Source organism: Fibroporia radiculosa (assembly GCF_000313525.1).
Source record: "Fibroporia radiculosa TFFH 294 genomic supercontigs, scaffold6356, whole genome shotgun sequence".
NCBI classification, from domain to species: domain Eukaryota; kingdom Fungi; phylum Basidiomycota; class Agaricomycetes; order Polyporales; family Fibroporiaceae; genus Fibroporia; species Fibroporia radiculosa.
Window position 1 is genome coordinate 1,111 of NW_012133435.1, and position 20,110 is coordinate 21,220.

The window sequence follows — 20,110 nt, forward strand, 5'->3', positions numbered from 1 at the left end:
ACCATGTCGATCGCATCCACCTTGTTCCAGTGATCAATGGATCCAAATTCTACTGTTGATACCTCAGATTGAGGAGGTTTTTCTCTTCGGCCAATGGTTCTGGCTCACGGGAGAAGCACAGGACCTCCTGCGACGATTCACCCTCAGGTTGAAAACTCTTCGTCTGGATCGGGTACCATACATAGATCCAGACTTACGGATATTCCTATCTGCGTGCCCACACCTTTCGGTTCTTCAGGTTTCCAATTGTGAGGCCTTGCCAGAACATAGGAAGTCAGCAGTATGGCACCCCACTCGCATGACGAGGGCGTGGAGGAGGTTGAGGGGGACGTTCTACAGCAACTTACAATCAGAGATCTTTCATGATTCTATTTCCCTCCGGAACACTTTGGAACCAGCTAGCCTAGCTCAATTACAAACGGTCATATGGTCTCCAATCGGTTTAGAGAGCACCCTCGCATCTTATTTACTTGCAGGAGGATGCCGTCTCCGTGTGCTCACAATGGGGTACTCAATATCATCCGGGCAGTACACCACATCTACGCATACGATTCTTCAGATGGCCGGAGATGCACTAGAAGAGCTCACACTGCTCGTCTTCTATGACGACCGATCTTTGGAATCCGGGTCGCGTTGTAGCATCAAAGACAATACCCAGCTGGTAAAGCTGAGTATCGACACAGTGGCAGGCCTAAATGGGGTGGCAAGCACCGACCCCGACAGTCCATTTCATTCATCTTGGACTACCTTGTGCGAAGTACTGTCGCAGGTCGGCCCTGAGCACACCAAACTCCAGCATCTCTGTCTTGGATTCTGGCAATTCCTCATAGTCGCTGTGAACGTGGACTGGTCAGCCATCGACGAACATCTCGCTCGAATTACCAGAGATCATCCTAATCTCATCATTACCTTTTGCATTAAGCCCGTGTTTCGCACCATGCTCCGGAAAATATCATGGAAGAACACCATGTTCGGGATGCACTACTTCGTGACTGCTATGCTCCGCTCTCTACCTGCCTTATTTGCAACAACCAATCGAATCGCACTCCTGTGGATTTCGCAACTCGAGGACGCTAAACTTGTCAATCGTTTGCTCCCCGAGTATTTTCCTCCCGGGAAGATAAATTGGGACGTCCCCGCGCCATATGAATTCATATAGGGATGGTCACTGCGACACTGCTAGCGCTTTATCAGACTCAGGTGAACAATCTCAAACCCAACTCACAAAACAACTCATGTTCTGACTGACAATCCGTACTTCATGTATGTATCACTGTACACAGCTATGATGCCGCCTCTTGTTGCGCAGCGCAACAATCTCGAGTTCAGCATATACCACATATACATTCCGCAGCAAAAGCTATAGCCAGGATTGCATTGCGATTGGTGGATCTGAATATATTTGTTCAAGCTCTGCTTTATACACATTGGAATATGAATATGAACTACAGACTTAAACTGGAGGCTATCGGTACTTACTTAATACGCTCTCTCTCTCTCTCTCTCTTGACAGCACTTGAACGAAAACAAATAACAGCTATATGGCATGGTGGTGTAGGAATGATAAGGTTGGCTGAGAATTATAATTCCTCCCTAGCACGCTGTCTCATGTCTGTATTCCTGAAGAGCTCTTGGTCGGGCCAGCGACCCTTAGCTATCTCAATCGAGAAGGGGGCCAAATCTTCTGTCAGAGAAAAAAGTGATGGCGCAACATATTTGAACAGCGGGGTCAAAGAAAGGCATCGAGGAAGACATCCCCCCTCGGGCGCTGATTTCGGCGATCTTCTGGATATTGGGTAGAGGGGAAGAAATAACCCGGACGGAGGATGTGCACCTTCATGTGTTGCGCCCCATTGCACAAGTCAGCGAGATCCTTCTCCGTTTTCCCCTGCATTCGAAGGTGACGTTAGCCATACGGTGCCATCTATGCAGAGCATTTCAATCTGGCCGCACCTTGACGCGAGTGAACATGGGCATGTATGATGCCGCTGCAGGGTCGGCCAGCTCGCTGCTAATGAATACAATGAATACGAACCGAAACGGCTTCTGCGCTGATCTCCCTTCTCCGTCCCCAGCACTGGCGTCCTTTAGGGCTTGCGCGGCCGCGAGCGTGTACCCGTGCGTTATTTTGGTGTACTCCTGCTCGTTCATGCCACTTGACGTCTTTCCGAGGGCCCAGATGCACGCGTCATTCTCGGCGAGGCGCCGTGCGACTTCTTGTGGATAAGATAGGAAGTTGTTGTGGAGGATAGTAGTGGTCTTGTTTGCTGCATCGGGCGGGGGGGAAGCCCACGATGGAACAGGCCGACGAGTAAGGAGGGTGATATGGTTTATGACAGGGTCTGCAAGGGCTGCACGGTAAATGGCAAGACCAGCTACCGTGGAGACAGTAAGAATGAGCATGTCTCTGTGGTGAGCGTGACGTACAAGGACGCACCCACACCCGTAACCAAGCTTTATATTACCTGGGATAGCATATCCTCAAATGTAATCTCGGCCGCGCAAGCAAGATTGCCGAAATGTTACTGAGACCATCCGGTGCACGAACGGAGAGGGTCGTGCAGCCATGCTAGGTCTTATCATAGCAAACGTGGCCCACTGGACCAATGGGGCGCACTTGCACCAGCGGCCTCATACCGAAAACGCAGTTAGCCTACTGCGTATGTCACATAAGACTTGACATGCGATGGCATACTTACCTTACTTAGACGATCAGCCTGAAGCCAAGTTGCAAAAAAGACATGGACACGTCACCATTGCAACAAGTGATCCGGATATCGCAAATGAATGACAAATTGCGCAAAATATTGTTGCAAGTACTGCCACATCGACCAGTACGCCCAATGCCCATGCGAGTAACGCAATTTCGTAGCCATGCATCACCGTTATTGACTGATCTTTAATACCTGGCTCTCGAGATGACCGCACTAGAAATCCCGCAACCAAATGCTTTGGGTAAATCATCACTTACGGATCAAAGCTCAAATCTCGGCACTGACAGCTCTCGTCCATCATAAAAGTACATCCTAACCATTGTGAGCCTCACGAGACCTTCTGCAACAACAGCGAGAATCCAAATGCAATATCCTTCAGCAATGAATCTAGCTTCTGTGAAACTGCAGGTTCCACATGAGAGAAAGACGCACGGTCAAGTTCCCAAGGCCAAGTTGTGCTTGAAAATAGCATAGCAAAACTGCTACCAATATTGCTTCAGCTCGACGTGAGATAGTCGCGCAAGGCAGAGGTACATCGGGTGGCCAGACACATTACATCCTCACAATATCATGAGCAGGTTCTGTCCGAAGGGGGAGAGTAGACCACGTAGGAGCTGAAGGGAACGCAACCTATAGCTCCTTCACAAGCTTCAGCATGTCCCTATTTTGGAACACCTCCTGGTTCGCCCAGCGCCCACTCGCGAGCCCGACCGTGAACCGTCCCAGGTCCTCGACTGGCACAATGACCCCCGGTATGAGGAGTTTATACAGAGGAGTGAGGACGTAATAGTCGAGCCACTGAGCCGTGCTCGAGCGCTGATTCTTGCGGTCTTCGGGGTACTGAAGGGACGGGAAGAAGTAGCCTGGGCGGACGATATGTGCCTTCATGTGGTCTGCCGAGTTGCAGAGAGCAATCAAGTCTTTCTCCGCTCGTCCCTGCATCCGGGCAAACATATGTCAGCACTGGACACTCTCACGGCCCTATACATACAACGGCGCACCTTTACGCGAGAAAACAACGGCATGTACCATGGCGCATCCTGCTTGACGCCTTCCCCGCTAATGAACACAAACCGGAACGGGTTTCCATCTGTCCTCGTCCCGCCCACTCCGGCATCCTTTAGGGACTGCGCTGCCGCGAGCGTATAGCCATGCGTCATCTCGGTGTACTCCTCCTCGGTCACACCCTTCGATGACTTTCCAAGGGCCCAGATGCACGCGTCGTGCGCGGCGAGGCGCTGTGCGAGGTCAGGTGGGTAGGAGAGAAAGTCTTTATGCAGGATGACAGTCGTCTTGGACGCTGCGTCAGGCGGAAGGACGGCCCAAGACGGGATGGGACGACGCGTGAGCAAGGTAATGTGGTTCACGCTAGAATCGGCCAGGGCTGCGCGATAGATGGCAAGGCCGGCTATAATGAATGAGAAGGAAACAAACATAACGTATCTCGAGGTCAAAACGATATGTGCACGATAGCAGATGCACACGTACCCACGCCCGTGACGCCAGTGAGGAGGAGCTTCATATGGCGACGCTCTTGCGATTTTTACAGTCTAGGGGGATTAAACACGACTGACCAGACATGAAGGATGTTTGGCTTATATATGATCTCGAGCTGAAACTTGAACATTTGAACCTGGCCGGACGACACGCGGCAAGACGCGTCACCCTATGCCTGGCTTTTGGAGACGTCAAGCTGGACCAGAATTCTATCAAGTTCTGAGATGAACGATAGCGTAACAGGTCGTGGTCAACTGCTAGCCGCGGTTTTGGCCAAATCTCGGTCCTCCGCCAGTGGCCACAGCAAAAAATATGCTGGCCACCCGTGAATGCAATTTCAATGGCTTCACTACATGACTGAACTTGGGGTTCTCTCAATGAGATTGAGAGCTCGTTGTGAATTTCGGAGAAACGTACGTAGTCCACCAGAAGCCGCTCCGATTTGAACATATACAACGACCGCCGCCGGGAAGACGCGTCAGCATTCGGCAAAGCAACTGCAGCCAACACATTGCGTGGTGGAGGGAGCAAGCGGGATTGTCTGACCGTTCAATACTGCAGACATGGATCTGGAGCATCAGACAAGAGGCCACTGATTCCAGTGGACCTGAGTCTTGGGCACAGGTGGACCGTAGTGGCTCCAGACAACCAAAAATACCACGCGTTCGGCCAACATTCGGGCCAACAGGCCACCAACTATGAGCTGCCGTCTTCAGGAAATAAAAAGTCGATCACTTCATTCAGGAACAAAAGAGCCACAGGTTCACGAAATCGTGCATCTATTGCAATTTCAAACTAATGGGTGAGGATACGCGTACAAATGTTCAATATTCAAACTAGCGCTACAGTGGTGTACAGAATGGTACCCAGTACCAGTGTCCAAGAAAATCAAAGCGAAAGGCATAAAGATAATTCGTGGCAAGCATGGAGCACGCTCCGGGTCATGAATAGGGCAGTGTGGGGAACAGTGTGAACAGCGGATGGTGGCGTGCTGGCGATCCTCCTGCGTCCGTAGGAGCGGGCAGATCAGGGAGCGAGTCGTTTATTGTGGATGTGGAGCAAACGAACGACTGTGGCTCGCGGGAGGTTGTTGGCGGGCAGGCGGTATATCATGCCTAAACATGGAAATGGCCGACCGGCGGACGAGTGGTCGAGAGTCGACGACGGGTAACTAGTGCATTCTCTTCACGGACCAGACGATCACCACGACTGAGATGACGACTGCGGCGAAGAGGGCGAACGCAGCAAGGCAGTACTTGGCCCACTTGATCTCTGTGCGGCGCATGGACCTGAGCAGCTCCTGCCTCTCTGCCTCTGTCTTGGTCTCTTCCCAATCTTCCGGCGCGCGCAGGGGCGAAAGAAGGATGAGGGCGCCAGCGAGCCAGAACAGCGGGAACACTGGAGAAGGAGCTGTGAGCTACTGCACTTGCGAAGTCAGAGTAAAAGAGACGTACAGAAACCAAATTTGAACAGATACATGGCGAGGGTGGGGTGCTCCGCGAAGCGGGAGTAAGCGGGTGGTTCAGACGAACGAGAGTAGGGCGGCGGGACGTCATCGCAGTGATTGGGGAGGGACATTGCATCGTGTCGGCTGTCCAGAGTTCCGCGAGGGGAGCGGGTAGCACCGAAAAAATCGTCGATGGGATCGGTTCGAGAGAGAGAACGAGTGAGCGCCGTAGGAGGTGAAGAGAGGGAAGGCGCGGAGAACTCCTCATGAGCCCCGACGATAACCTGAGCCTCGACGTCGTACGCTGCAGATGCCTGGTGCCAGGTGCTGAAGATGGCGGGGATGGTGAAGGAAGAAGAGGCGACTGCTTGGGAAGACATTACTGGTCGAAGACTGACGGAGAGTGAGAGTGTTCAACGAGGGCTGGCGGGAGACGAATGTGCTGGACGAGGGCGGGCTCGAGCTCGGTAGGCGGCTTGGGGAGGACATGGCGGAGGGGCGGGCTATATATCTCGTCACACTGCAACGGGACCCTCAATCAAACGGGCGCCTGAGTGGATTGGACTGTCGACATGGAAACAGAAAACATACGCCCGCGGATACAAGCATGGACCCACACAAGCACACACACAAGCAGCGGTCATCCTACCGCAACAGCGTCCAAACAAATGCCACCCACTCCGACATGTGGCCGCCTGAGATGATCCATCTGCACACGCTCGATTGAACTTACTCCGGGATTTTCTGCACAGTATATTGTATCGCGTACACAAATGAGACCTTTTACCGCGATGAGATATCTCGATTAGTCTGTGAGTGCTCGATGGATCTTTATCTCATGACTGACCAAGTGGGACTTCAAAGCTTCAAGTCTGCAGGTGGCATGATTCTGATTGTCAGACATATTAGAATGAAAAGCAAACCTGAATCCCCTCCCGTCATGTGCTGCTCTGAATTGTTGTGGTGCTCAGTCATGTGCCACCAGTTGAGGTGAGGATATGACGTATGTTTTCACCTCGATGAGCCCGCAAAAACTGAATCTCACGCATCTTGGTCTGTATAGCACCTGGAGAGGTTCCAGTTTTGAAAACTACGCATTCAGCTCCGACTAATTCATCGGAAGCCGGCGGTACCGTTAGCGCTCTGACAAGTGAGTCAACAAGAACTTCGATCTGGTATCGATTCTGAACGATAACTTAAACGCTCGAACCGCGTATATAAAGCCAGGTACACACCTATAAAGCTCTTACACCTCCGAGCTGTCATAGAATCAATAGACCAGCGAACATCCTCACAGCACAATATGAAGCTTTCTCAATTCAAAGTTCTCCTTTTTGACGTGTATGGCACTCTGGTCGTACGTCTAATCCTCGAGTCCCTCGAGCGCTGAACACGCATCCATGAAATGCTTCCCTATAGGATTGGGAAACTGGTATCAGTGCAGCACTCCAGCCGATCCTGGCGGGAACCTCTTTGGAATCCAAGCCAGCCGCACTACGCGCATTTGAAGGCATCGAGGCAGACCTGCAAGTTCGCTATCCCGAAATGCGCTACAGCGAGCTGCTCGCGCGTGTACATGCCGAGATGGAGACGCGCTTGCGCGGGGGCGCAGAGCTTCCTGAGCCCGCTGGCGAGGGTGGGAGTACGCAGGCAACAGTCGAGACGAGCTCCACGACCGTCGGCAGCACCGACGTCGGCACCTCCGCTTCCGCCGCCGCCGCCGTGCAAGAGCAGCCGGACGCGCACACTGCGTTCGGGCAGAGCATAGCAGCCTGGCCTATCTTCCCGGACACGATCCCCGCGCTGGCGTACCTCAGCACACGCTACGCACTGACAGTCCTGTCGAACGTCGATCGCGCGTCGTTCGCGGCGACTCAGCGCGCGCTGGAGGGTCCGCCCAGCGCCCAGAGGTTCACGTTCCGCGCGGTGTACACTGCGGAGGACGCGGGCGCGTACAAGCCTGACCCGAAGGCGCGCGCGTATGCGCTGCGCCGGATTGAGGAGGAGCTTGGGGTACGGAGTGATGAGGTGCTTGTGGTGGCGAACAGTGTGTTCCATGACGTTGCGCCTTCGCGCAAGATAGGCCTGGCGACGGCGTGGATTCAGCGTGCCGGGTCTGTGGTTGGGCAGGATGAAATAGAGGGTGGAAAGGCGACTTTCAAGTTTTGGACGTTGGGAGAGATGGCTGATGCTGTTAAGAGGGAGGTAGGACAGGCGTGAACTTGGTGGATTTGGTCAACTTGCGGAGTCTTGTGCATAGTGTCTTCATCCCATACTTGTAAAATAAAGGTGGTTCAATGCTATATAGCAGAGCCGTTTGATATGTTTCAACTTCAAAGATCGGACATATGAAGTAATAGAACGACATCCCTGAGTGAATGGCATATCTCCCTTCCTCCCGTTTCCCTCGTTTAGTTTACCGACGCCCGCAAGAGAGAGTAAAAAAGCGAACTCGTGAATGACTATCATGGCCCACCTCGTATTTGAGTCATCGGCATGCCGAGATACGATCGACGTTGTAAGCTATCTGATTCTAACTGAATGCGCTCATGCAAAATCTTTGCCATTCAGTTTGCTGACTCGCGCTCTCGAGTCACATTCACTCAGACCATGCACACTTCTTAAAATTCAACACTGTACTACTTTCCCTCCGTTCTCATCGCTCCTAAAACTGCAAGATGGCGGACGAACGTCTGGCTCGAGTCGCTGCGCGGCTGCAAAACTTGCCATCCATCTCTCTTCCAACCGACTACCCACGCTTGTCGGGCAACAGGCTAGTCGAAGCCGCGCACTCTGCTGACCTCTCGGAGCAGACATGCCTGAGCCTGCTAAAGCTCGCCTTGCACAACGAAAACAGCGAGGAGGACGAAGGAACTGTCGAGATCAAAGGTCCATCTCCTTTCCACCTCCTCCTCGCCGCGTTCTCCGTCCTCCTCCACCGATACACCGGCGACACAGATCTCGTCATCGGCTCTTCATCTGCTTCTGCGCGCGACCCGCTCGTCCTCCGGATATCGGTGAACCCAGACGATGCCTTCTGGACAGTGGTGCGCAAGGTGCAGCAGGCTGAGCGCGACGCCGAGGCCGATGCGCTCCCGTTCGAGACCATCGTGCGCGCCCTCGGAAAAGACAAAATCGAGTCGGTCGAAGGCTCGCGTCCGCTATTCCGTGTGCGATTTTTCGACGAGACGGACAGTCCACAGGAGAACTTCCTGCGCTCGACCAGCCTGACGTCGGATCTGACCGTGTTCGTGTCGAGGCAGCATGAGAGTAGCCGCAGTTCCGTCGCGCCGCACATCACACTCCGCCTGCTTTACAACTCGCTGCTCTTCACGCCGGCGCGTATGACCTGCATCGTGGACCAGCTATCGATCCTCCTGCGCAAGGCTGCCGCACACCCAGCAGCCCTGGTCGGGTCCGTGCCGCTGCTGACTCCCGCACAGCGCGAGAAGCTTCCAAATCCTACGGCGGACCTCAACTGGTGTGACTGGAAGGGCGCGATACCGGATGTCTTCTCGAAGAATGCTCGCCGTTGGCCGGACCGTCCCTGCGTCATCCAGTGCCTTCCGCCTGCCAGTTTCGATCAGCTCCAGGAGAAGCGGACTTTCAGCTATCGCATGATCCTCCACGCGTCGAACATCCTCGCTCACCACCTCATCCAAGGAGGCTTGCAGCGCGAAGAGGTGGTCATGGTGTATGCATATAGGAGTGTCGAGCTCGTCGTCGCTGTAATGGCAGTACTCAAAGCCGGTGCTACGTTCTCCGTCATAGGTACTTATCCTTCCTCACGACGTGTCAGTTATTTTGCAACTCACTAGCTGAATGGTGGTAGATCCTGCGTATCCTCCATCGAGGCAGACGATATACCTCCAGGTAGCCCAGCCTCGGGCACTAGTCGTTTTGAAGGGCGCAGGTCGCATTAGTCCGCCGGTTAGAGACTTCATCTCATCCGAACTGCAAATCCGTGTCGAGGTGCCTGCGCTGGAGCTGTCCCCCTCTGGAGACGTCGTCGGTGGACCAGAGGCTGACGGCGAGGACGTGCTCAGAGCTCATATACATTTGGGCGACACGGATCCGGACGTCGTCCTCGGTCCTGACAGCGTTGGAACACTGTCCTTCACGAGCGGCAGCACTGGTATTCCGAAAGGTGTACGGGGTAGGCACTTCAGTCTAACGCATTTCTTTCCTTGGATGGGAGAGCGCTTCGGGCTTGGAGAAAACTCCAAGTTTACGATGCTGAGCGGAATTGCCCATGATCCAATTCAGCGCGACAGTAAGTTGTCCAACTCTCCCGTTGTCCTGAGATACCCATACCGTATGTTCATCCAGTGTTCACGCCTTTATTCTTCGGCGCCAAGCTGTATGTGCCGACTGCCGAGGATATCGGCACTCCAGGGCGGCTCGCAGAATGGATGGCTGAGAACGAGGTTACTGTGACCCATCTCACCCCCGCCATGGGGCAGCTACTGTCCGCTCAAGCTACACATCAAATTCCATCGCTGCGAAATGCCTTCTTTGTTGGAGATGTCCTAACCAAGCGCGACTGTTTGCGCCTCCAATCGCTCGCTGCGAATGTTAGGATTATCAACATGTACGGCACGACTGAGACGCAGCGCGCCGTGTCGTACTTTCTCCTCCCCAGTGTCTCTGAAGATGCAACATTCCTTGCGACGCAGAAGGAGATCATGCCTGCAGGGGAGGGTATGATTGATGTTCAGTTGCTTGTTGTGAACCGAAACGACAAGAATATTCCGTGTGCGGTCGGCGAGGTTGGCGAGATCTACGTTCGCTCAGGCGGGCTGGCAGAGGGGTACTCAGATCCAGCTGCCACTGGAGAGAAATTTGTCGCCAATTGGTTTGCCATCGACTCACCGCCTAGGCCAGATACCATCCGAGAACCTTCATCTGGTCAGCCTGGCCCAGAGGCACAGTTCTGGAAGGGCATACGCGACAGGATGTATCGCTCTGGTGACCTTGGTCGTTACCTGCCGAACGGCATTGTAGAGTGCACCGGCCGTGCGGATGATCAAGTGAAGATTCGTGGCTTCCGCATAGAGCTGGGCGAGATCGATTTATACCTCAGCCAGCATCCTCTTGTTAGAGAAAACGTGACTCTTGTCCGGCGAGATAAGGACGAGGAGAAGGTCCTTGTCAGCTACTTTGTACCTGTCAACGGACCCACTTTGAACGATTACGAGAGTGATATTCCGGAAAATGATGACGAAAAAGGTATTGTCAGCGGTATGAGAAGGTACAGAAGGTTGATCAAGGATATCCGGGAGTATCTCAAAAAGAAGCTCCCAAGCTATAGCGTCCCTACCCGTAAGCGCTGTGCCTTTCCTTATTATCGGTTCTAATTAGTGTATATTAGTTTTTGTTCCTCTTCAACGCATGCCACTCAATCCGAATGGTAAGATAGACAAGCCAGCACTTCCGTTCCCAGATACAGCCCAAGCCGCCCCCGCCGAACCGCATCGTGGACCCGCTGCTACGTCCTCCGAAGAGGCCATTCGCACCATTTGGTCTCGTATCCTCCCGAACCCCCCTTTCCCCCTCCCATTAGACGAAAGTTTCTTCGATCTCGGCGGCCACTCCATCTTGGCTACTCGACTTATTTTTGAGATCCGCAAGGCGTTTCTGATCGACGCCCCTCTTGGCCTTGTATTCGATAAGCCGACAATCACCTTGCTCGCTGCCGCCGTCGACAGGCTGCGAAATGCAGATCTCGGCTTTTCTGGGAAAGACGGCGATAAATCGCCCGTATCGTCGCCCGAGCCTACGTTGAAGGCGGTGGCTAAGAAGCTGACGTATGGCGAGGATTATGAGACCCTGTTGGCGCGACTCCGTCCATCATACGAGAGTGTTAGTGCAGATTACTCTAGTCGGCCGCTGACCGTCTTTTTGACTGGTGCGACCGGATTCTTGGGCGCATTTATTCTACGCGACCTGCTCTCGCGTTCTGATCGGGTCAAGAAAGCCATATGTCTCGTTAGGGCTCCCGATTCGAGTAAGGCGCTGGAACGCTTGCGTGAAGCGGCTAGCGGGCGCGGTGTCTGGAATGAGAGCTGGGTGGCGGAGTCAAGATTGGAGGTCGTGAAGGGTGATTTAGATCAGGAACGATTTGGATTAGAGCAAGACACTTGGGATCGCATCGCGGCTGAAGCGGATGCCGTTCTCCACAATGGTGCATTGGTACGTGGAACTGACTCTCAACATTCCTGGTTGTACCATGAACTCATACCCTGACGTCGATCAGGTTCACTGGGTATATCCATATGAAAAACTTCGGCCAGCGAACGTAATTGCTACACTTACAGCGACAGAGCTTGCTGCAACCAGCAAGCCGAAGCTTTTTGTGTTTGTCTCGTCAACCTCGGCCATCGATACCGAGTACTACGTCCAGTTGTCTGATTCATTAGCTCGGGATCAGAATAGCCTTGGCGGTGTACCGGAAAGTGACGACCTCGAGGGCGCGAGGACGTCCTTGGCGACTGGATATGGACAAACGAAATGGGTTTGTGAGAAATTGCTGTTCGAGGCTGGACGTCGTGGATTGAAAGGTCACATTCTGCGTCCTGGGTACGTTGTCGGTGATTCTCAGTCAGCTGGTAAGTGGCATTGCAGGTGATATTTTGATGTCAACTCTGCTGATGGCTTGACAAATCGATAGTGACCAACACGGACGACTTCATTTGGCGGATGGTCAAGGGCTGTATTCAGCTCGGCTTAGTTCCCGATATCAACAATACAGTCAACATGGTTCCAGTTGACCACGTCGCGCGTTGCACAGCGCTCGCGACCCTAGCGCCGTTGCCGTCACCACAGGATGCACTGGCCGTGCTACACGTTGCAGCTCATCCACGACCTACATATAATGACGTGCTCTCGTCGCTCTCGCGATACGGGTTTACGGTAAAGCGCTGCGAGTATCTCGTTTGGCGAAGCCGGCTCGAGCGACATGTTATGGAGGTCCAGGACAACGCGCTATTTCCGCTATTGCACTTTGTTCTTGACGATCTGCCTACGAGTACGAAGGCGCCAGAGTTGAGCGATGTTAATATGCGGGCGCTAGTGGCGCCACATATGCAAGAGACGAACAGTACCGTGGACGACCAGCTCATGGGTCGTTATCTTGCCTGGCTCGTTCGTGCGGAATTCTTGCCCTTCCCCACTGCACTGGATTCCGAGAAAAAGCTACCGCAGCTGGTAGATGGACCGGCGACGCGGGCGGTAGGACGCAGTGGCGTATAGAATGTATAGAGGGAAGGAAGAGTAAAGTGAAGTATTAGAACGTGTATAGTAATGTGCGTGCAATGCGCGGGGCCGGAAATCGAAATCAATATGGTGATGAGGCGCTTGTCGATCTCTTGGACCATGTCAAGACAGGGGCCAAGACAGCGCTAGCAAAAAACCGTCCTCGGTCTTAAGGCCACCCCATGTTGTTAACGACCCAGTCCTCACCCCTCCCTCGCCAACCGCGAATGCCACTCTCTTAATGCCATGTCGACCGTCCATACCTCCCCTAATGCGCCCGTGTACGTGTATATTCGCGTTGCGGCACTGTCTATCGCAACTTGGGAGTGAGCACGCTTCTTCTGCGACCTAGTACGGGCAGCTGTTGACCAGTTGGTGGGGCTAGCTATATCATGACGCTACCCGCCGAATATCGCTTTTACAAATGTCAGAAGTCGTGGAAACCCTGGAAGTGGAGCATAGGCTGCATCCTATTCGTGCTCATTCGGTCAGTGATGATCCGTTTCGTAGGCATCTTTTGATTGCGATCGGTCAACAGATACATCAGTATGGCCACCCTAATCATAAGTGCCACAAGTTACTTTGGCACGTTCTCTGCAGCAGAATGTTCCAGGTATTTCCTCGTCGGGCCTATATTCAAAGGTGTGTGTCGATGGACGATCCGCTGCTAGATTCGTCCTTATACGCACTGGGACAGTCTTGCAAATAATGATATCCCAAATTATTATGGGATTAAGGTGAGAACTCTATTTGATTGCTTTACTCTCGTAGCGCGATCGATCCATATCGAACTTGGAAGAGGCGTGGTAAACCCCTCCCCCCCACCATTGTCATGGTGTATTGATGCTGTTTATTCGTTGTTCATGGGACTGAAAATCCCGGGCTCGCGGAAGCAGGTCGTAGAACCGCGCATGCGACAGATTCTGTCATCTTTCAGGTTCTGTGTGACTCTTAGTATGAAGCAAATCCCTGGCGTGGTCTGGGCTGGCTCCCTTTGAGCATATCATTGATATAGCATTCTCCCATTTCATAGAACCGTTAATATCGCGCGACGAGAACCATGGATTATGTGGTTCTTGCCCACCATCTATATCATAGCTACCACGGTAAGTAGAGCAGTGGACTCCAAGAGACTTCCATCTCATTGTCTTGACACTCAGGGACAGTGGTTTACCAACCTCTACTCCAAACAACGTGAGTAGTCGTGCTGGTACCTCAGCGACTTGATTCTAACAGATGATGTTGTCAGCCGTTCAAAATGAGGTGAGATTTCGCGTATATTGGCTCCAGCAGTTGATTTATGGTCCTCAACTGCAGCTTGGGAAGTAAGCGGCTTTGAAGATAGTAGCCGAGATGACGCTGACCCGTGGTGATTACCACTGCACTAGTTGTTTGGACAGCAACCATACTCATCCCATAACAACGTGGCTCTTTTACGTTATTGCGATATGTTTCGATTTTACAACCCTCTGCGTATCAACATATTACCTGCTGCGGTATTATTCACCCTCTCTTCCTTCTAGTAGGTAAGTTGTTCCTTGCCGTTCCATTGTCAAAAGAATCTGATGAGTTGCTCGTAGAGTGACACGTTTTGTTAAAGTGTTGGTGTTTTATTATTGGAAATGTCAGAAGTTAACCTTTTTTTGTAGGATGATCTACGACGGTATCGGATATTTTGTAATACTAACAGGTAAAGTGCATCACTTTGATCGTGAAGGGCCGCTTTGTAATGAACATGCGATTAGGGACGAACGTCCTGAACCTTGTCATCTTTAATGCTGCGAACGGTCTGACGCGGGTGCGTCATTTTGTCTCAAAGAATACTCGCAAGCAGACTGATATCGAACCATGTTCTCACAGCCATCCGGGTTGGTGAAAGGTTTCTGGAGTGGGCCTGCTGACGCTAATACACGTCACCGAATAGCGCGAGCCTGGGGATAGCACTCACTTGGATTATGAGCCAGAGGATCCTCATTCATCTACGCGGTACGCGTCTTGGAACATTTGTATCATTTCTGCATCTAACGCTTTTCATCAAGATGCCGCCGCTGACCACCGTCGTTCGACGCGCATCATTACAGAACCGCTTCGCACCGCGCAGTCTGTGTCTTACGCGATGCGCTCTCAGTTCGACACCAAAGGCAGGATTAACGAGGAATTTGGCGTAATTGCCGACCGCCCTCTGCCTCGCTCACATTCGCTTACGGATCTCATTGATCTGAACAATGAGGAATTCCCGCTGCAAGTTCGGGTCGAGCGGAGCGTTGTGATGGATTATGATAGTATGCACCAACGCGAGTCAGACGACGCGCCCCGAGCGAAGTGGACTCAGGGGACACCACCGTCAAAGAATAACAAGGAAGACCTCGAGATAGGACCACCACCGTGATCACCTCATTGGATTCATATTTGGGATTGTACGATCTGTATGCCGGTATATAACCGCTAATATTATTATAATGTACTCGTATGTTTATACTTAGCCTGTAATGTTTGTGGTTTACTGAATCGGGCTGACGCGAAGAATTTTATTCCCATTGTGACATCTTGCCTGCGTATGTTATCCAATGTGTATATCCCGTCGTGCATGATACGTGAATTCCAGTGAGTGGTCTTGTCTACATTGGATTACAGTATGCGATGACAGAAATTACGAGCATAACGCGTGAGTATCGTACTACAATACAGAGCTCAGCAATGGCAGCGAGAACTCTCTAACTAGAATAGTCTATGAATGGGCTCTACAAAAGGGAGCCAACCCATAATTTTATAGCAACAGCCAAATCACTCAGCTATCCCAAAGCCTCGGTGGTTGTTTCCTCGTGGACGGTCACGGAAGGAACGTCCCTCCCTCTCGGGCCTCTCAGACTCCTGACCGAAATAAGACTGTCTTCGGCGAGTAGCTCCATCCTCTCTGTCTCTTTCGGTTGCCCTGAAGTTTGGCCTGTTGAAGCTTTTAGTTTTCGAGTTACCACGACCCATCCAGTGCGGCTCGTCCAGCTCAGACTTGCGCCGATATCCGCCAGAATGCTTCGTCCGGCCGTCATTAACACCAAGCTTCTGCAGGAGACTAGGGGAGATGGAGGGCGGCGTAGGCAGCCCTAACGCCTCGACAGACCAGTCCTTCATGCCTTGGAGGATAACGCTTCGCTGAATACGCATGTCACCCGATCTACCCATATAATATCCAAGGAGAGAGATCATCGTGTCCTGGATGGCGCCTTCATCTAGTTTTGGGAGCAACTCAGAAACACTGTCGGGGATCCGGTCAAAGACAGGAGAATAGGGCACCGCATACTTCGCGGAAGACGATTTTCCCTTGGATAACGACGACGGATCCTCATCGTACTTCTGTGCAAGATCGCTGACCTGGTTCTTCAATTCATTCGTTGTCATAGGCTTCAATGGAATGTCGGTGAGCTGCCATGTAACAAAGCCAACCTCCCATGGTAAAAGGACGAGGTCCGCGCGTCCACTCAAGTCACGACCGCGGCCTGTTCGTCCGACACGATGGACGTACTGATCAGGGCCTGAAGGAATACCGATCTGGACGATACGAGTAACGCCCGGGTAATCTACTCCACGTGCGGACACATCAGATGTGACGAGGATGGACGGCGAAGTGCTGGCACGGAAACGGTTCGATGTGAGGTCACGGCGGGGCTGCGAGAGTAGGGAGTGCATTTCGTAAACTTCTGTCGCTTTACCGGCGGGAAGACAAGTCCTCGCCAGCTGCCGCACGAGTGTTGCGAACAGTTGTGTCATTTTTGTTGTGGGCAAAAACACAATAGCCTTCGACTTGCCAGGGTTCAGCAGCTGGTCATGCGCGAGTAGTCCAAGAAGATGAGGTAGCTGCATGCCAGCACTTGGGAGTACCGTATGATATTGTGGCACATGAGCATGAGTAGGGGGGGCGTCGTCCGTTACACAATCAATGAAGAGGTGCTTCTTGTCGAGCGCCGCGCGAGCAACCTGTCGGATGTTTGTAGAAACCGTGGCGGACAATAAAAATGTCTGGCGTTTTGGACCTGAGGGCAAATGTTCAAGGATAGCGTCAATGTCGTCCCGGAAACCCATATCTAATAAAGTATCCGCTTCGTCCAGGACGAGCTACAGAACATGTTAGAGACGATACGATCTAGCACCATTAAGGCTTACTATATGAGTGTTCTCCATGCCCTTCTTGACATCCGGCTCATTTTCCAGCAGGTCCCTAAGGCGGCCAGGCGTCCCAACAACTATATCGCGCCTGCCGCGCATCCAATCCCTGAGCTGCTTGCCCTTGCTATTACCACCAACGAGCAACCTGACTTCCATGTCGTCGTGATGATGAGACAGTCGCAACGCCTCATTCGCGATTTGCGTTGCCAGCTCACGAGTAGGACTAATGATCAAGGCCCCAACATGTTCCCGTGCGAAGAGTCTCCGAGCGCGAATTTCGAGGTGTTTGTCGTTGACCAGACCAGCATCTTTCACTGCCTGTCTACCGTGCGCGGCTAAGACCTTTAACCGTGCTTCAATCACTGGGACCAGAAACGCAAGTGTCTTTCCCGTGCCCGTTTTTGCCCTGACGAGAAGATCTCTAGGTGTATTGGACTCGTCCTTCGGATCATACGGTTTGGTGAGGTCAGACATCAGCGGAAGAACGGCGGCCTGAACCGGCGACATGTTCTTCAGATGAAGTGGATGTCCAGTAATTGCTTTGAGAGTACCAGGAGAGACAACATCTTGCAGAGTCGAAAACTCAGGCTGATCGGCGTGTGCTTGCGGTTTCGAGGTTTTCTCAAAATCGACGTCTACTCTGCTTTCAATATCTTTGACCTCAGGAGACACCGCAGCAGAGGCCCATCGTCGGGCAACAACTTGACCTGCTGAAGTGCATTAGCCATAGCTACTGCTTCGAACGAGTTGCAAAACATACCAGGCCGCTTCGCCAACTGTTCGCATCTTGAAGCTTGCCGAAGGGCAAAGGTGGAAGTCCTAAGAGCCCTCGCCCATAGTGAAGCTGTCATAGTCCGAGCTGGTGAACAGCTCGCAGGCAGGATGAAGACGCAGTCCGTTGGCAAACGAGATTAAAAGGCAAATGTTCATCACATGATCACCCATTGCACAGCGTCTATACAGCCAGCCAAACCCTGGACAAACTCGGGCCAAACCCTAGCCAAACCCCAGCTCATCTTGCCCATAACGCTCTATCTCGGCCTCTAGTCATGTCATCCAAACGCAAGTGGGATCAAGCTGCTCCGGATGAAGGCGATACGCCGACGAAGGTTACCAAACTGGAGGATGGAAAGACCGCGTCTGAAGCCGCAGCTGCAGCTGCCGCCATAGCCGCCAAAATTGCTGCTCAGTTTGCTGGGTCAGGGGGTACTGGCGGAGGCACGCCATTGCAGAAGGATCCTCATGATGCAGACTTCACCCACGATATTGACATTAATGATGTAAGGAACCGGTACCTACTCACAAAAGGCTCGACGCAGACACAGGTGAGTGTCTTCGTGCCCACCCTCGACGCGTAACAACTTTAACCGCATTTTCCAGATTCATGAAGAGACTGGTGCGTCTGTGAGCACGAAGGGTACCTGGTATCCGGATCGATCGAAGGCAACAGAAAAAGATCCACCTCTTTATCTGCACATTGCTGCTACGACGCAAGAGATTTTGCAGATTGCTATTGACAAGGTAAACGAGCTGATTCAAATGGACATGGGTTCTCTAGTGGAGGACAAGAAAGACCGTATGAGGGAAAGGGTGAGTGCTAAGACATTTGACTTCGTACAGCTTTTCACTTGTACTCCAGCGCAAATGGCCAGAGGAAAAGATTCCGGTTGGACTTGAAACTATCCGCAACTTCAATGTTCGCGCTAAAGTAGTCGGACCTACGGTACTTGCCACTCGTGATGCAACGTCAGGGGACTGCTGACAAGCGCTACACACAGGGTATGTTTGTCAAATACATTCAACAAGAAACGGGGACTCGCGTTCAGATCAAGGGTATTGGATCTGGATTTGTCGATCAAGACACAGGTCATGAACACGACGAACCAATGTATATCCATGTAACGTGAGCCAATCTGCCCGGATATGTTTGACACTAGCCGACGGTTGTGTAGTGGACCTGACGAAGGTCAGGTTGCTCGTGCGAAGGTACTCACGGAAGATCTCCTTGAAGTCGTCCGGCAGGAGCATGCAAAAGTGAGAACCCTTTTGCAGCAACAGCAAATGGAACTACATCAAGCACAAATTCAGTACGCCACCTACAATGCTTATGCCGTATGTATACTCCACTCATTTATCCCTGTCCTGGCTGTTCCGGCCATTGACCTGTAACAGTCCAACCTGCTTGATCTTAATCTGGGCATGTATCATTCCTGTGTGGGTTGCTGATACTGTGATGTTCTAGGGCTACGCACCCCCACAGCCTGGTAATGCTCCTCCGCCACCTCCACCCGGTGATCAGCCACCACCTCCACCACCGGATGGCAGTGTAGAATCTGGACAGGGGGCCGCCGTACCAAATGCGAACGATCCCGAGGCGTATGCCGCCTATTGGTGAATCATTTCGTAGTCTTCGCTTTACAAGTCGCTCAAGTAAATTGTATCAGGGCTGCGTATGGCTACGACGTCAATTCTCCGGAGTTCAAAGCATGGCAGGAGCAGCAGCAACAACAATACGCGCAGTACTATGCGCAACAAGGCTACGGTAGCGCTGTATCTACAGATGCAAATCCGCCATCTGGTGCCGCGCCGCCGAGTGAACCTATTCCTCCGCCCCCTCCCGCGTGAGCGGTAATCTAGGCTCCTCTTGTTGTCCATTTCTGCCGTATCTATCTGCAAGAGGCTTGAAGAACGAGCTGTTATGCGTTGCTTACTACAACTTTGCTATTATTGCATTTGTACCTTCCGAACTGGCGGGTGTCATTCGATTGTTGTTCTGAGTTGTATGGTCAATTAGCTTGTAGTCACCCAATCATGATGCTCATGATGGCATACTAGTGGTGCTGCTGTATCGACCCGCATTGAATATGTCTGACTTGCGTCCAAAGATGCCGATGGCCGCCGACAGCGCAGCTAATCGTATCTTAATTAAGAGGAAGAGTCAACTTCGATTGGATCTCGAGCGAACCTGTCTCGGTCATGAGTACCATAGAATGTCCTGTATTCTGTAAAGACACTCCGTGAACGAAAAAAAAAAAAA

General features: G+C 52.3%; 9 protein-coding genes across 9 annotated transcripts; 5 read left to right on the forward strand and 4 right to left on the reverse strand.

The window, feature by feature from the left end:
• Positions 1-502: 502 nt before the first annotated feature.
• Positions 503-1,159, forward strand: FIBRA_06153 (uncharacterized protein; the record flags this gene model as incomplete). The annotated part of the gene is made up of 1 exon (XM_012327889.1): positions 503-1,159. One exon carries the CDS (start codon positions 503-505, stop codon positions 1,157-1,159), a length of 657 nt encoding a protein of 218 aa, XP_012183279.1.
• A 570-nt stretch (positions 1,160-1,729) lies between these two features.
• Positions 1,730-2,403, reverse strand: FIBRA_06154 (uncharacterized protein; the record flags this gene model as incomplete). The annotated part of the gene is made up of 2 exons (XM_012327890.1): positions 1,730-1,888; positions 1,954-2,403. 2 exons carry the CDS (start codon positions 2,401-2,403, stop codon positions 1,730-1,732), a joined length of 609 nt encoding a protein of 202 aa, XP_012183280.1.
• Positions 2,404-3,344: 941 nt separating this feature from the next.
• Positions 3,345-4,236, reverse strand: FIBRA_06155 (uncharacterized protein; the record flags this gene model as incomplete). The annotated part of the gene is made up of 3 exons (XM_012327891.1): positions 3,345-3,650; positions 3,716-4,122; positions 4,203-4,236. 3 exons carry the CDS (start codon positions 4,234-4,236, stop codon positions 3,345-3,347), a joined length of 747 nt encoding a protein of 248 aa, XP_012183281.1.
• Positions 4,237-5,382: 1,146 nt separating this feature from the next.
• FIBRA_06156 (uncharacterized protein) lies at positions 5,383-6,038 on the reverse strand (the record flags this gene model as incomplete). Its single annotated transcript, XM_012327892.1, has 2 exons — positions 5,383-5,609; positions 5,666-6,038. The coding sequence occupies 2 exons, from the start codon at positions 6,036-6,038 to the stop codon at positions 5,383-5,385; spliced, it is 600 nt and encodes a 199-aa protein (XP_012183282.1).
• A 923-nt stretch (positions 6,039-6,961) lies between these two features.
• FIBRA_06157 (uncharacterized protein) lies at positions 6,962-7,878 on the forward strand (the record flags this gene model as incomplete). The annotated part of the gene is made up of 2 exons (XM_012327893.1): positions 6,962-7,015; positions 7,078-7,878. The coding sequence occupies 2 exons, from the start codon at positions 6,962-6,964 to the stop codon at positions 7,876-7,878; spliced, it is 855 nt and encodes a 284-aa protein (XP_012183283.1).
• Positions 7,879-8,336: 458 nt separating this feature from the next.
• Positions 8,337-12,909, forward strand: FIBRA_06158 (uncharacterized protein; the record flags this gene model as incomplete). Its single annotated transcript, XM_012327894.1, has 6 exons — positions 8,337-9,429; positions 9,491-9,931; positions 9,988-10,980; positions 11,030-11,850; positions 11,915-12,266; positions 12,329-12,909. 6 exons carry the CDS (start codon positions 8,337-8,339, stop codon positions 12,907-12,909), a joined length of 4,281 nt encoding a protein of 1,426 aa, XP_012183284.1.
• A 1,070-nt stretch (positions 12,910-13,979) lies between these two features.
• FIBRA_06159 (uncharacterized protein) lies at positions 13,980-15,301 on the forward strand (the record flags this gene model as incomplete). The annotated part of the gene is made up of 10 exons (XM_012327895.1): positions 13,980-14,018; positions 14,073-14,106; positions 14,162-14,237; positions 14,313-14,438; positions 14,493-14,513; positions 14,562-14,602; positions 14,658-14,710; positions 14,773-14,780; positions 14,837-14,898; positions 14,952-15,301. The coding sequence occupies 10 exons, from the start codon at positions 13,980-13,982 to the stop codon at positions 15,299-15,301; spliced, it is 810 nt and encodes a 269-aa protein (XP_012183285.1).
• Positions 15,302-15,696: 395 nt separating this feature from the next.
• Positions 15,697-17,924, reverse strand: FIBRA_06160 (uncharacterized protein; the record flags this gene model as incomplete). The annotated part of the gene is made up of 3 exons (XM_012327896.1): positions 15,697-17,022; positions 17,071-17,780; positions 17,834-17,924. 3 exons carry the CDS (start codon positions 17,922-17,924, stop codon positions 15,697-15,699), a joined length of 2,127 nt encoding a protein of 708 aa, XP_012183286.1.
• A 198-nt stretch (positions 17,925-18,122) lies between these two features.
• Positions 18,123-19,850, forward strand: FIBRA_06161 (uncharacterized protein; the record flags this gene model as incomplete). The annotated part of the gene is made up of 8 exons (XM_012327897.1): positions 18,123-18,398; positions 18,454-18,663; positions 18,713-18,796; positions 18,852-18,976; positions 19,026-19,185; positions 19,316-19,464; positions 19,518-19,694; positions 19,751-19,850. The coding sequence occupies 8 exons, from the start codon at positions 18,123-18,125 to the stop codon at positions 19,848-19,850; spliced, it is 1,281 nt and encodes a 426-aa protein (XP_012183287.1).
• Positions 19,851-20,110: the final 260 nt, after the last annotated feature.